Source organism: Orbicella franksi, chromosome 2, assembly GCF_964199315.1.
Source record: "Orbicella franksi chromosome 2, jaOrbFran1.1, whole genome shotgun sequence".
Lineage (NCBI taxonomy): Eukaryota > Metazoa > Cnidaria > Anthozoa > Scleractinia > Merulinidae > Orbicella > Orbicella franksi.
In genome coordinates this window covers 22,673,379-22,688,382 of record NC_138146.1, presented here as the reverse complement: position 1 = coordinate 22,688,382, position 15,004 = coordinate 22,673,379, and the positions used below count along the sequence as shown (strand labels likewise).

Below are 15,004 nucleotides of genomic sequence, written 5' to 3'. Positions count from 1 at the left end.
GATTTTGTACTGATCTAGAAATAAAAACTCATCTGAAACACTTAAATGAAAAGAATAAGAGTTATGCATCCATATCTTGACCGGTGATAAAGTAGGTTACTGACTGACAGGCGCGTGCTAACGCTAAAAACTTTGCTCAAATTAATTTAGCCACGAGTGTTAAGGGCGGTATCACGTGATAGGTCCAATATCGTTAATTGTTTGCTGATAATGAGGTATGTGGAGTACAACAATACATTGTCGATAAACTGATCGAGTATCGTGATATAAGCTTCATTTGCTGAGAGCTCCCAAGTCGTTAAGGAGAGCACCGATTATCCCAAAGAAATACAGGTGAGAAGAAAAAGACTAAACCTTTCTATTGATTAGTCGCACATTAAAAAAAGAAATCGCCATCAATTTAAAACTTTATTAGACATTCAGGTTATACATTTATGATAATTTTTGAGCAAACAAGCAACAATGATCCATGGGCTACCGACGTTATTGCGAAGAGAGATATTTAAACGTGACGGACCCTTTTCATCATTTATGAGCCACTGCAAATAAGTAGGAGACACTCGAGTCTGTGCTCAAGACGGTGCTCTTTCGCAGGGTATAACCTGATCAGCTGATGCGATAAATCTAAGAGCTAGTGTTACTCATATTTGCACTGTCTTCAAGCTCTACTGCCTAAACAACATATAGCTTGATATGGACTTCTTGAAATGGCTTGGTCAGCTTAACCTCAAAATTTCCTTACCGATCACGAGTCAATCTTTAACTAATACATTACACTTACGGTTTCAAACTCTTTGCACACATCAAACTTTTAAGTTTCCATTACCTTAAACGCTACATGGTGTGTTGTTTTCTTGAGGACGTGTTATTTGAGTTGCGACCCCCCATAAATTCGCCGGTAGCCTAATTGCGAAACACTCATCAACGATTTCAAAGTTACATCGATTTCCCTTGTATTTTGACTAGTTTCCCTTTTGTGGCAACAGCTGTTCTGCCTTGTGTTCTCTTTTCCTTTTTTCCTTGCACAAATTAACATTTTCTTGATTGTAAACAACTAGTCGGCTCTTCTTTGTTTCTTGTTTATTGCTCAATGCGTCCATTCGTAAACCGAATTCTTTATAACTGACCAGTTTTTCCGACAAAAATTGAGATGAAAGAAAACTTGTAATCAGCAGCTACGAAAAGAATACGGAAACTACAGAAGCCAAAAGTCTATTTTAAACTCATCCGCTAACAGGAGGTTATTTCAAACTTGACCCAATAGTCTTGTTTTTGCAGGCATGTTGGAAAACAATGCGTGTTTGGGATGCCCAATATTTATCATAATCGATGCCTGAAAAAGCTTTTTTTTATTGTTTTTGTTTTTAAGCTAGCACTGGAAACAGCAACCATCAGAACCTCAAAATAAAATATGTAAAAAAAATGTAAAACCATCTTGAACCAATATAACGGTTTTGTTTCTGTTCTTAATTAACGACAGAATGTCATTTCGGCTGAACCTAGAAAAGAAAAATACAATGCCTTTGTTTTAACAGATTTACGTCAGCAACAAGCCCTTAAAAAATTGTTGAAATAGTTTCCATCTTGTTTCAAACCACACAAAACCGACGCAGTTCACTCATGTACTAGAGAGGTTTCTGTCACAATCAATGATATTGCTTCGTGTTTGAAAACTGTTAACTATACTACTTGAATGGTGTTAAAAATTCGAGCCAACAAGGTAGCCCGGCTTGTGTGTGTTGTCGGCTAATTTGAGAATCAGTTGAAATATCACCAGCGATGAGATCACCATGACCAGACTCGAAAATCTTTAAATGACTTTTCATGTTTTAACCTGCATCGTTAAGTAAATCACTTGACATCAGCAATGCACTTAGTATTAGATCCTAGTGGTTTTCCACTTGTTCCCAAGCAGGAAGGAAGAAAATTTCAAGAGGTTTTGAGAGTCAAGTTTTCATAGCATATAGCACTATATTGATAATTTGGCAAAAACATTTCATTTTCTTAATCCGTTGTGGATTGAAACTGAAAAAAAACATTGCTATAAAAACAACTCTGCTGGGTTATCGCAAGCATGGCAGTTTTATTTACTTTCGGACATCAGTAGGAAGCTATTTCATCTCCAGTTTCAGGAAACAGTATTAATTCAAGGGAAGGAAATACAGAACATGTAATTTGAGATTTAAAAGCTTTTAGCTCAGCGTTCTCTAATTCCTGTAAATCCTTCCACTTAGCTAAAGAAAATAACAATTCCTTTCAAATCATTTTTAACTGTTACGTAATGTGGGCAGCCTTTTTAACGCCAGCTGACTTTGTTGTTGTTAGCCATGGCACCCGAACCTACCACAGAGCCAGAAAAAGCCTACGGGGAGCCTGAGGGCGAGAGCGAGCCGAAAACCATCATGCCAGAGATGATGACCAATCAGGAGGCTTTCTTGATGTACGGTATCTTCATCTTCGCTCTGGCAGTCTTCTGTGTTGTGCTGCTGGTTCTGTACATCATCATGAAGAAACAGTGAGTGTCGAACGTTATAACTAGAGATTGAAATTCTTCCTAGTTGTAGTCCCACAGTTCTACTAGTGCCAGTTCTGAGAATAAATTACACGAACTTTTACTTGGCAATTCTTGGCTCCAACTCACATATCCTGCTACTAAAAACCTGAAAGATGTCCGCGGGATTTTTTATTGAGAAACAGTCTATCAACCTCGACGTCATAATTTGCGACAGCTCATAATTTGTTATCCATGCCAGCAAATCGCAGAATCTACCTTGAAACCCTGAGTGACAGCTGCAGCTTGTAACGAAACCTGGCATATTTACCAGCTGAAAACCCTGTCTCCTGGACAACGGATAACGGAACTGAACTTGAGAGATAAAATGACCAATGAACTGTCACTTTACAGAAATCCGTGGGTATAGAATACAGACGATAATTTCTTAAATGAGTTGTATTCTTTTTAATTCAGGGTTCGTGACCTAACCCAGAAAATGGGATATGGACAGGGCCATATGCAGATGGGCTTAGCTGAGAAGAAAGGTTTGTTCGCTTGATTCAGACCTTGTATCTTACCTTGATCAATTTGTAAATTTATTTTGAGCAAAAAACTACTCTTTGTAAAGATACAGATTAAACACACTCTTTAAGACTGTCAAAAGCTAACCGAAAAATTTTGTCTTTCACAGGTTATGTTGCTTGAGGATGACTAGTCGAAACAACACGAATTGGCTGTTTTGATTTCATCTTAATATTTCTCTGTATATATAACATTTACTGGGCCTGTTCTTGGATCTTGCTCATACTGTACATGACCACAACATCTTAAACAGTTTCGTTGGCGATCATTATATGAAGAGCTCCTTGCAAAAAGAACGATAAACAAATAGTCAAATAGTTGCCTTCAATTTGGACCAATTTGACCCTTTATATTGATATGAGATGTGATATGCTTCTAGTTTATCACCTCTGATCATGTCAACTTATTATACCCATGCATCCTTGTCAAAAAAATAAGAAGAAAATAGATGACTGAATAAATTAAATAAATAAATAAAAGAGCGAAAGTGTGACTTGGCGGCGTCAATTTATGGGTGGTAGCACTTTGCAATTTCAGGGTGGTAACGGTGAGTAATCTTAACCAACTAGAAACTGTACGACTCTCATGCTCACAGCAGTGGCTTCCCTGCGCGACCTACTGCTCTTCCTCCCCTCTCCTCCCTTCCTCCCCACTCTCGTCAAGCTATGAATATAACACTTTTAAACGTTCACGATGCACGTTAAATTGAGCCCTCGTGGTCTGAACTGCTATAGATGCCCATCTCCACCGTTGTACTGAAATTAATTAATTTATTCATTACAATTCATGTTGGATAAAATGTAAGCCAAATGAAGGCCTTCGCACGCTTTGAGGACCTACTCACATTGCAATGATTCTAGCACGGAGTACAGTGTTCCCATTGTGCCTATGAAAGTATGAAGGTAATCAAAACGAGTATATTAGCCGCGAAAATGTAAGACGAAAATGTTTTCCTCATACTTGACACGACCCCGTGCCTCTCGGTAACCAGTAAGGAATATTTTGTTCTAGGGGTTGTAAATAGCTTTTTGGTACCGCTTAGCATTTTCCCATTTAGGGTTGTGTACATTATGCTCCAGTTTTTCATTATCATGCTAATGTTCGATGCTCAAAAAGTCTCACTGAAAAAGGTAATATTTTCCCTTATTATAGGGCTAGCTCCGCGAGGGAAACTCTGAAGATGGACCAAATCCTGTGCTGTGATTGGCTACCCGAGCGGGCAAGATGGCGCTATCTTGCCTGCTCGGGATTACCCGTAGTCCCGCAAGAAAGCATTTTTCCCGAACCAGATGCCATATTAATAATCCTTTATTGCATGCCCAAGCCTGTTCGGTCAAGATAGCAGGACTGACTGGCCAAATTCTTTTTTGCGTAATGGAACTCGAATCCGTCTTGGTCCATAAACACGCAAAAATAAACCTTGCCCAATATCCAGCCATCTTTACAGCGTCCTTGGTCAATAACCCATGTTTAACGCTTATTATTAAATTCTCAACCTCGGATAATGCAATTCTAGCTTTCTGATTGGTTCACTGGATCTCGGTTACCAGCCATTATACCTGCGTTTGACCTTATATGGAAATGAATGCGGTAAATGTCGCTCGGCATAAACTTTTTCGCGGGAAGCCAAGTTTCGTCGACAAAACAATGGATGAAAAAAAGCAGATTCGGTGAGCTATCTACAGAAGAAATATAGAAAATTATGAACAATGCCGTCCCAGTAACAACAAAAAAGCCACAAAGTTCGAGATAAGCTTATTTAACGGTACGTATACGTTAAGTTTCCTTTAAAAGTTGCAAAATTAAAATATGACCGTCGAGATTTTACGCATTCATGAAGATTATGTAACAAAAACAATGTTTACCTTAACAAAATGGCTTGCTAGTCCTGGTGGCACCAAATTTCGAAAACGATATAAGAAATGTCAAAAGAAGAACTGAATGTTTGTTTGAAGTGTTTTTACACGTCTGCGAGGAAGAAAGATGGCACGTATTGCGAAATCCATTAGAACCGCCATTGATCATTTCCTTCGCACGCCGCCGCACAACAAACCGTTTTCCATTTTCTCTGACCAGGCAAATAAATTATTAGAGTATTTGTAAAAGGCCTCAAGAAAACAGGCATCATTGCCGGCGTAGTCCATAAGAAACCAATTTCCAATTAGCAGATGAGGAAACTGTTCGACTAAAGCGAGCTCGGATCGGCCGAGAGCAAAAATCCCGCATAGCTACAGAGGACATACATACATACATACAACCTTTATTTATACACGATAAAAGACGTCAAAGCTAACAAGCTTGTGGGGTCGTGTACTAATAAGATACATAAAATAACTACAATTAATAGATAAATAATTAATACAGGACGACCCGAGTTTTATCTCGCTCTCTTTTTTGGCCGACGAGGACGGGAGAATCAACGACAGCTAGCGCCAACAATTCTGTCCTTGCAAAACACTCCTCAAGGAGTTGAGTGTTTTGAACTGAACCAAAGTAAGCCCGGTTCTTTACCAGCCACGAAAAACCATCAGGGTGGCCTCGGAGATTCTGAAAATGAATCTGACGGTAAGATAGTTTCTGTCCCTGACTCTGAATCTGGCCAACAATGAGCTCCACACATACAGCTCGAAATGCCAAGGTTTTCAAAGCAAGGGAATCCTGAAAGAGGTCTTGTCGAGAATAATTTTGGCTCAACGTCTTTGTCACAGGGCGATCAAAGTTTTCCGCAGCATTATTACAACGGCAATGTGCAAGTGCACAATTATTCGGCTCTTCTCCATGACTCGAACTTGAACGCTTTTCAAACTTTCTGACCATGGATATATTTCCTTCATTTGATAGACGTTCCTTGAATTCTGCTTGATTGTAATTTCACTCAGCATATTCGCCTGCTTCGCTTTCAAATTTTTCATTCAACTAATTTTACAAACGGCGCGCATGTCATGTGATTTCCCACTTGTTGTTGTTTTTGCCACATCGACTTCCGGTCGCTTTGTAAAATTAAAATCCAATAAAATTAAGCTATAATTTCCAAGTATACAAACGCACCGAATTTAATAAAACAATTATTCCATTCGCGCTTGTTGGATATGAGATTGGTTATAGCCAACGAGACCCGTAGGGCCGAGTTGGCTATTTACCATCTCATATCCAACGCGCGCTCATGGAATAATTGTTAATTATACTGAAACGTGAGCGACGCCTCAATATGTAATCTGCTTGACTATTACGAAATGAGTTTTCTAGTTTATGAAAAAACTTGCTCAAGAGCAGCACAAGCGGGTTAATTGAAATAGCAAAACCTTCTTGCATGCTTAAACTTTGTAAAATATATCGAAATGCTTGTACCTGTGCATTTGTGATTAAAACACTTTCCTAAGGGTAGCTATTCAGGAAAGACTTTTATCTGCAAGCGCTTCATTTTCAATTTCGTGGGCAACTCGATATGTTTAGCATATTTAAGGTTAAAGATCATGATGGTGGACGACAAATGAAGATAAAAAACACACAACACTCTTTTACGCAAATTGAGAATCAATTGGTCAGAGCCACTTTAACTTTATTAGTGCCGATGGGCTGGGAACGAGTCACGTTTTCGTCGGCCACGAATACAAAAGACCCCCAGCAGACGCGCTGAGAACGAAGTTACCTAACCGAGATCAAAATACCGCTAAATTCCACTTGAAAAGCCTGAATTTCGGCATTTTCAATTAAACTAGAAATCTAGCGAGGTATTTTGATATTCCTTTGAGGTAACCAAAGCTTTTTTGTCACAAAATATTGACTGGCATCGCTCCAGCAACGCAAAACAATGGACGACAACGTTGGCGTTCCGAGGACAGGCGAAGGATTATCGGTAGTGCCTTCGTTATCTGAAGTAAGCGAGCAGATCGCAATCGCCGAGCATATCCCGACTGAACACGAAACTTCCACCACTGCTGTCTTCCATGCTGGCGAAGAGGGTTCGAGCACGAATGTTGGTGGGCATCCACAGTGTGAAGTACAAGTGGTAAAAGTCACGAACGGGAATGTTAGTATCAGTTTCGCTACTCCCGCTCCGACGGCATCGCACATCCAACCCTCTCAGACCAGCCTACAACCTATCCAAGAAGTCATCGCAGACAGTCCGGCACATTCCACCAGATCATCCAGTCCAAATTTACAAGATTCACAAGGTATTACCACTATACAACAAGCGGAACAAGATGAAATGTCTACTGGAAATCAACAAGTCGACGAAGGTTCACCTTTGGCTCGTCAGAAGTACGAAACGCAAGGCAAATCGCCATGGGATGCAGCGCTCAGTGCAGATGTACTTATCGTGCGCTGCAGAAACGAAACAGCGGAGTTATTCAAAACCAAACTTGGATCAGGTGGTCGTGGGAAGTGCATCAAGGTAAGAAATTAGTTTAACACTTTCTTCTTGTTCTGAGTTTTTTGCTCAGAGACGTAAGCTTGTGTCTTGTACTTTCACGTTGTGTTGTGTAAACAATGGCAAAACGAATTAAGCTAAACTTGAGCTTACTCCGTCAAGTTCAGTGCATGCACAGTGATGTTATTAATACTTAACTCGCAATGTTGCAGCATAGACTTGGCATATAACGACTTGTTGTTTGGCTTGAGATTTTTATCCTATATTTTCAGATGTTATGGTATTTTGCCCCCAACGCCGTGCCGGTAACCCCTTAGAGTCACGTTTCTCTGTGCACATCGATTCGTGATTTTTTGTATTTATTTATTTTTTTATTATTATTATTTTTTTTTTATCTACCCCAAAAAGGAATTTTTTTTTTCACTGTGTTTGAGGATATTGCTTATATTGTTATTTTTTAATGATTTATTATTCCCTCTCCCAGCTCAGGGGTATAAACAGGGTAGTAACAGGGTTATGCATGACTTCAGTAAAGACTCCCTGACTTATGAAGGGAGCTCAGATTGAGCTGCGACTTGGGAATTGCTGGACTGATGCTGATGAATGTTTAGCTTACATGAAATCTGAGGACCATGATTCGTAACGTATGCGTGGCCATTTGCAACCCCTGAGGAAAAACAGGACCTTGGGAGGGATTGTCTACAAAGATCGAAATAAATAAAATACTTAACAGTGAAACCGGTGTTAAGCGGACACCCTTGGGACATGCACTAGTGTCTGCTTAGTACAGGGTACCCACTGAAAACAGGTTCTAATTTAATATGGTTATAGATAACCGCATTTCATTGTTGCCAAGTTCTTAGACCTCAATATTTGAATATTCTACTTAGCTTTAAATTGACATCGCTGAACAATGTTAACAGAGTCTGAGCTGAGCTCTAGAAGTAAAAAGTCTTCGAAGTGTCTGCTTATTACAGGTTTTGTGCAACAAAATGGCATAATATTGGCATCTGTGTCTGCTTAACAGAGGTGTCCGTCAAATGCAGGTTAATTTTACAGTAAATGTGGGAAGAAAATTTAGGGACTCAAGCTGGTGTCCACTTAATAGAGGGTGTCTGCCTAATATGGGGTCAGCTTACTGTAATACAGGTGTCACTATATAATGGGAATTATCAGTGGCACCTCCATTGTGTGGCTATTCTTCTACTGTTTTCTGACTGAATTGAATTTGGAAATTGTTACTTTGGCACTTCATCCTTTGTGGCTCTATTAGACGAGTGAAATTGCACGATTATTTTACATGTCAATTATTTTATTCCCCTCGTAGTATCAAGACCAGTGGATGACTCCATCAGAATTTGAAGCTCGCTGTGGAAGGGCATCTTCAAAGGACTGGAAGCGCAGCATCCGCTATGGTGGGCGTACTCTTCAGTCCCTGATAGAGGATGGAGTTCTGACCCCTCATGCTATTTCATGCACATGTGCAACTTGCTGTGATGATGACACACTGGTATGAAAAAAATATATTTCTTAAACATTTAGTAATCATTCTTAATATTTAAAGCGGTTCTTTGGCAATGCCTTTAAACCTTTTTTTTTGTGAATCACCATCAAACTATTGAAGATAACTGAAAGTTTGTTAATGTGAGAACATGAAAGAGTTGCAATCAACATACATACTTGACATAAAAAAAATAGAAATTGTGTCTGAGTTAGTCTCCCTTTCAGTCAGGCAGTAAAAGCACACATTCTATGCATATAGAGCTGTACATGTTCATGTATGTATTAAGTTATGGTTTTTAAAATCCTAGTCATTGCTTTCGTAGGCTGGTCCAATCAGGTTGTTTGTCCCCTACAAACGCCGTAAGCGTGAGTCATCAACTTCTGGGTCACCAATTCTCAAGAAGAGTTTGTCCCTCAGCTCTGAGAATTCCAGGCGTGAGGGTATGTGAGATATTTTTGAGAACTCTTTTGTACATGCAGTGTAAGATTTTTTTTTGTTGATTCATGGTTTAATCATTTTAAATATTATAAAATTTTGATTATACAGTAGTAATTAATTATACAAGTGTAGTGTAGGTTAATCAAACAGTTATATCTAAATAGGATTTACACGTACATGTACTATCTATTGCAACAAATGATTTTCTTTTTTTTATTTCTATTCATCGTAGCACATGGGTTTATGATGCGGTCTGTAAGGTAAGACTGGTTCTACAATACAAGCATGAGCTTGGTGTACATGTAGCTGTAAGTCTGTTCAGCAGACAAGCTAAATATCAGTGTACATATACTATGTCTATGTACAGTGTTTCTGCCAGACCGCGCCATTGCGGGAATCCCGTGTTGCAATTAGAGATGGCCCCCAGAAAAAAGAAAAAGGGCCAAAATGAAATTGGCCCTTTCCTTTGACAAGACTGCAGGCTTAACAGTCAGGCATAGTATTTTAAAAATCATAGTCCAGGGCTCGAAAATGCAACCAATACAGTCGCCAATGCAACCAACATTTCATTCTTGGCAACCAAAAATTCTGGTTTAGTCGCCATAATGGCGACTACATTTGTCTGTGTTGATGATCAATAACGGTTATTTTGTCACACATTATGTCCTTCTAGAAAATCATATTGAAAGATCTTTGCTTCTAAAACATTCAACATAAGAAAAGAAGTCGATCCATCCTTTTGCTTTGCTGTATTGATTCTGTCACATCGAAAAACTTCCAAATGGCTGACCGTGTTTGAAATCGCCATATAATACATTGCAAACCCTTGATCATTGACTACGTCATGTATGCTTAAGGATTGTTCTCTTGTAATGCACGGATCCTGGTTCAATAGAAACTTTATTGAGTAGAAGCACTTCAAAAAGCACTTACTATTAAATTTTATCATAGATCCTAATAAACTGCTTTATTTTCCATCGTACCCTGATGCTTTCCATGGTACCCTTTCCTAAAAAATTGGCCCCTAAAAAAGGTCTTCAGGGGCCACTTTGGCCCTCAAGTAAAATTTTCTGGCTGAAACACTGTGTATATAATTGTAGAAATTTTGCTGTAGTGCTATACAACTGTAGTTCATGATATGACTATTGCATGGCCAGCATGTTCCTTCTTGCCACTGTGAATTAGAACTTAAGAGGCAAAAATTTATTCTCTGTTCTCAGTGTTGACTCTGCATCAGGTGCTTTTGCTACTAATGATGAAGGAACAGTTATGGACACTGGAGGTAACAAGATGAGAATTACGATTTTATTTGGTCCATGTAGAATGCTGTGTTGTTAATTTATGCTCTCTTTTTGATGTGCCCCCAAAAGTAACCTTCAAATGTTATCGATGTCATTGATTATTCATTGAAACAGATGGTATTGATTACTCATCAATTACGTATTGGGCACCCATCGATTACTCATTGATTACACAAATATTATTATGCTGCACTTCCATTACAATTTTCTGGCATTTTCCTTTCATTTTTCTTCATAACTTGCTTTCCTGTTATAAATTTCCATGTGAAAGGTTTGTAAGACTTGTCTTTCATCTATTACAATTTAAAGGCCACCTATAAGAAAACAAAACAGCATATATACAACTGTGTCATATTGATTTGATGGATGGTACACTTGATTGTATACCGAAAAGGAAATGTTCTCTCTCTCTCTCTCTCTCTCTCTCTCTCTCTCTCTCTCTCTCTCTCTCTCTCTCTCTCTCTCTCTCTCTCTCTCTCTCTCTCTCTCTCTCTCTCTCTCTCTTGTAACATGTACCTACAGCATTTGACTTCTGTACTAACAACACATAGTAATCTTGAGACGACATCATTCTTGTTTAGTATGCTGCAGCAGCCTTGCTACCAGTTGACTAATCATCAAACTCTTTTTTTCAGATTTGTCAAGTGGTCTCGTAACAGTGTCTAGCTGTGTGACAAGTGCAGTGCCACCTCATACTCCTGCCACTCCTCTCACACCCATGATGAGTCCATGCCCCCCTGTAATGTCGCAAGCTGCCAGACCTGAGGGTCAGACCATCACAGTGACACTACCTGTCACGCCACTCACAACCGGCGATCCTATGGTAGATCAGAGGAGACACTGGTGGCATATTGAAGAGGTGAATTCTTACTGCATAGTCAGCGTACCCAGCTCTCTAGAAATGTGCGTTACCCATATCTGTACAGTCCAAAATGCATGTATTTATTGTAGTTTGCATTTGAATTTTCCAAGATGCTTTTAGCAAGAATGCCCTTGTTGCCTTGTACTACAGAGCATTAATTTTCAAAATGGATACAATTACATATCCCTATCAATAGTCAGTAGAAACAATTGTCAAAGAAAACATAATGTATGAAGATGTACTTATCTAGACCTGTACAGGTAAGTTGTTGTTATACTTTTATGCAGAGGTTCATAAACTGTATCACACTTTTAATTCTGACCACACGTTGATTTTGTCCTTTTACCTGTAGATGGCGAACTCTTTGTTGAATACAGCTCAGCAGTTGAAGGGAATGATAGAACATGCCAAGCTGCAGGCAGAGGCTGCTAAGGATGCAGCCATAACTCAAGTTAAACTACAGGCAGAGGCTGAGAAGAAAGAGGTTAGTAAGCAGGAAACATTTCTTGTATTTTTGCAGATCATTGTTCCCAGACAAACAGTTCTTTTCTTTGTTTGTTTGTTTGTATGGTGCTTATCACAGTTGTTGGTTGTTTGGTGACGTGTGTAAATTAAACACCCGTGTTAAACAAGTTGCTTACTTGCTCTAACAGAAATCAACTGCATGTCATTCGTTTCAACCACTTCTCTTGCAGTTTTTCAAGTTTTAAAAGTGCATGCACATGTATGCTTGTGTTACTCAACAATTTGTTCAAGAAATTAAAACTTGAAATTCATTTATATTGGTTTCTAAATTTGTATTAGTAGTAAGTTGTAGATACACAGCTAGTAGTTGTAGATACACAGCTACTACTAATATGTATACCTGATTGCAAGATGTGTGAAACATTGATTGTTCTTTGCTTGTATGTCTTCATAGGCCTTGGCACAAGCTCGCATGAACTCTCTGATGCAGTTATCTCGTACGTTAAATGATGCAAGAGTGGAGAAGGAAGCTGCCATTGCTCAAGCTGTAGCACATGCCAAAGCTGAGAAAATGGAGGCTGTTGCTGATGAACGCCAGGAGCAGCTTATTAAGGTAATAAGTTAAACATAATGTGAGTGTGATGTACATGCAGTGAGTTGTGCGGCCTTGACTGCCTGCATGCTTGACTTGAAGTGTCTCCCTTTTTCTTAAAACAAGACATGCAAAGAGTACATGCATTATGCCTGCCAACTTTTTCTAAATCATAGACGTGACATTTTCCAGTCCCAGGCCTGGGCAGGGCTCAAAAGTTTTTCTTAAGTTTCTCTAGCCATGGGCTAGCTGGTATTGCCACTTGACTCCCATCGCTGACTGGTGTTATTACTTTCACAGTCCCTCAATGGTGGTGAAAGTGAAATTTCCATGGAAGAAGATCCCTCTGTTGTTGAAGAAGGAGAAAAAAATGGTGTGGAATAGGACAAAAACAGAGGGTGCAAAGCTGGATTTCAACTGAACTGAGATGCCTCTTGTCAGGTTCTCTTAAGTGAAGACCAAGCTGTCAGTTGGAGCTTGGGTGAAGAGTGTAATTGATACCTGTGCAGACTTCACAGGTTGACAAAAGATGCATCTTCACCTCTTTGAACTCATTATTGTCATTTTCTCTCGTTGTTGTCTTGTATGGCATGTGTTTTACACAAGACTTTGTAATTTTACCTTCATACAGATCTGATTAATGTATTTGTTGTTGTTTGGCTATAAATGTTGACATTCGAAATACAGGAGACAAACCGGCATTGGATCTGCATTTCCTCTTGGCTACTGAAGTATTTGTTTGAGTTCTTTCCACAGAAGCAAACATCTCATTGTAGTATGTCGGTTTTATATAAAGATGATATATTCTTGTGACATGATGTAAATTGTGCTATACATTCAAGTATGTTTGTAAAAGAAAGTCACGTGATCTTTACCTTTTGACATTGTTGCCTAATCTTTGTGATGTTTCACCCAACGGGGATCATGAAAAGTTGTTGTTACTGTTAACAAGTCCCTCTCAACCTTTAGGCGGCCATTTTTGAGGCACTCTTGCAAATGCTGCACAGGAATTTTAATTTGTGCTTTTCCATTCTCTGCTGTTACTGGTCGTCGTGCTCACTAGCAAGCGTTACGTGATCTCGCGAAATCTCTAATGTTCGGTCTCTCATAATTCAATGAGAGATTAGAAGTAAGTAAGAAGAATGCCCATGAAGCTAAAAACCGGGCGGGTCAGGCTTTTGAAACTTCTGTTTGAGGAACGTTTAACTCTGCTCCGCTAGATTACACGTTTCTCAGAGAGACATTCGTTACGTGATTTGTGTTAAAAAATGTACAATAACATTGGACTCAAGAGGTCAATATTACCTTCTTGCCTGGAGAAATAATCAAATTTGTTTTAGGGACAGACCATTATTTTTTTTGAGGTTGGGGGGGGAGGGGGGGGGGAAGTGGGCAATTCCCAAACAAAAATTCCGGCACAGCAAACACTGCTGAAAAAAAAACATCGTGCAAGGGGAGCCTTGGGAAAAAATCGAGCAAGTGCATTCTACCATCCAGGTCCATCCCTAATTTCGTAAACACACATCCCATTTCTATTGTGCAGCTGTATTTTTTGTATATGTAATGTACAAGGCGATTCCTCCTTGACTCCAGACTTGATTTCCTGCGAGCATAAACATATTTATGTTTCAATGCGTGAAAATTCCCAACCTTCAAGCCCTCACTACCTGGCTAAGTGATGCACGGGATGTAAACTCCGAGAATCGGCCCCTGTAGTGATTGTACTATCCAAAGCCAAATTGGTCTTCAAGTCCTTTTTTTTCTCTCTAAGATCCCTTCCCCCCTCCCCACCCCCACCCACACCCCCGCCCCGCTTCCCCACACCACGGCGTAGTCGCAAACGTTCACAAATTTAAATTTCAAATTATGCTATGTGACAGAGCGTTTATTTCGTTGCGTTCTTTGGGCAAACGTTTATCACCTTCGTACCAAATGTCGAGCTTCGTTTGCCTTCGCCCACTGCAGTGCAACAACGTTTCAAGCTTCATTTTGGATTTTCCCTTCGTTTGGAGGTGTTACGGAACACAGACAGCTGCGACAAGAACTTTATATCAAGCAGACCTTATGAGCACGTGCTTCGTTCAAAGTGAAGAGTCTTCCTTACCTGAGGTACGAACTTTACACAAGGGTACTTTTCTCAGTATACAGTGTTAAGAGAAATTAGTAGCTTTTCAGTTCTTCTCGGAACATTTTACGCTAAATGTCTGTAGCTAGCAGTTGCCAAGCAGGCTAGTCACTCCTTGTGCAACAACTTTTCACAGAGATCTTCTGTATTTGTTTTTCACTGAGAAATAAGTGATAGAAAAAACTTAAAGTGATACTATTTTCCAAGAGTTTGGTCGTACTTTCATGTGTGGCCATTTCTCTTAGTCGGTTCTACCCGATTCTTCTGTG

General features: G+C 39.5%; 1 protein-coding gene and 1 long non-coding RNA gene across 2 annotated transcripts; both read left to right on the top strand.

The window, feature by feature from the left end:
• Positions 1-61: 61 nt before the first annotated feature.
• On the top strand, positions 62-6,194 carry LOC145478715 (uncharacterized). Its single transcript, XR_014048318.1, has 4 exons — positions 62-333; positions 2,326-2,515; positions 2,969-3,039; positions 3,186-6,194. It is a non-coding gene; the product is annotated as an uncharacterized LOC145478715 (long non-coding RNA).
• A 446-nt stretch (positions 6,195-6,640) lies between these two features.
• On the top strand, positions 6,641-13,492 carry LOC145478714 (deformed epidermal autoregulatory factor 1 homolog). Its single transcript, XM_081456819.1, has 9 exons — positions 6,641-7,472; positions 8,776-8,958; positions 9,275-9,392; positions 9,623-9,650; positions 10,611-10,672; positions 11,327-11,550; positions 11,906-12,037; positions 12,473-12,631; positions 12,911-13,492. The coding sequence occupies exons 1-9, from the start codon at positions 6,888-6,890 to the stop codon at positions 12,992-12,994; spliced, it is 1,575 nt and encodes a 524-aa protein (XP_081312945.1). The 5' UTR covers positions 6,641-6,887; the 3' UTR covers positions 12,995-13,492.
• Positions 13,493-15,004: the final 1,512 nt, after the last annotated feature.

Coding starts and splice junctions, on each gene's coding strand:
- LOC145478714 (XM_081456819.1), top strand. CDS start 6,888: ATGGACGACAACGTTGGCGTTCCGAGGACAGGCGAAGGATTATCGGTA. Junction 9,393..9,622: donor TGAGAATTCCAGGCGTGAGG/GTATGTGAGATA, acceptor TATTCATCGTAG/CACATGGGTTTATGATGCGG. Junction 12,038..12,472: donor CAGAGGCTGAGAAGAAAGAG/GTTAGTAAGCAG, acceptor ATGTCTTCATAG/GCCTTGGCACAAGCTCGCAT.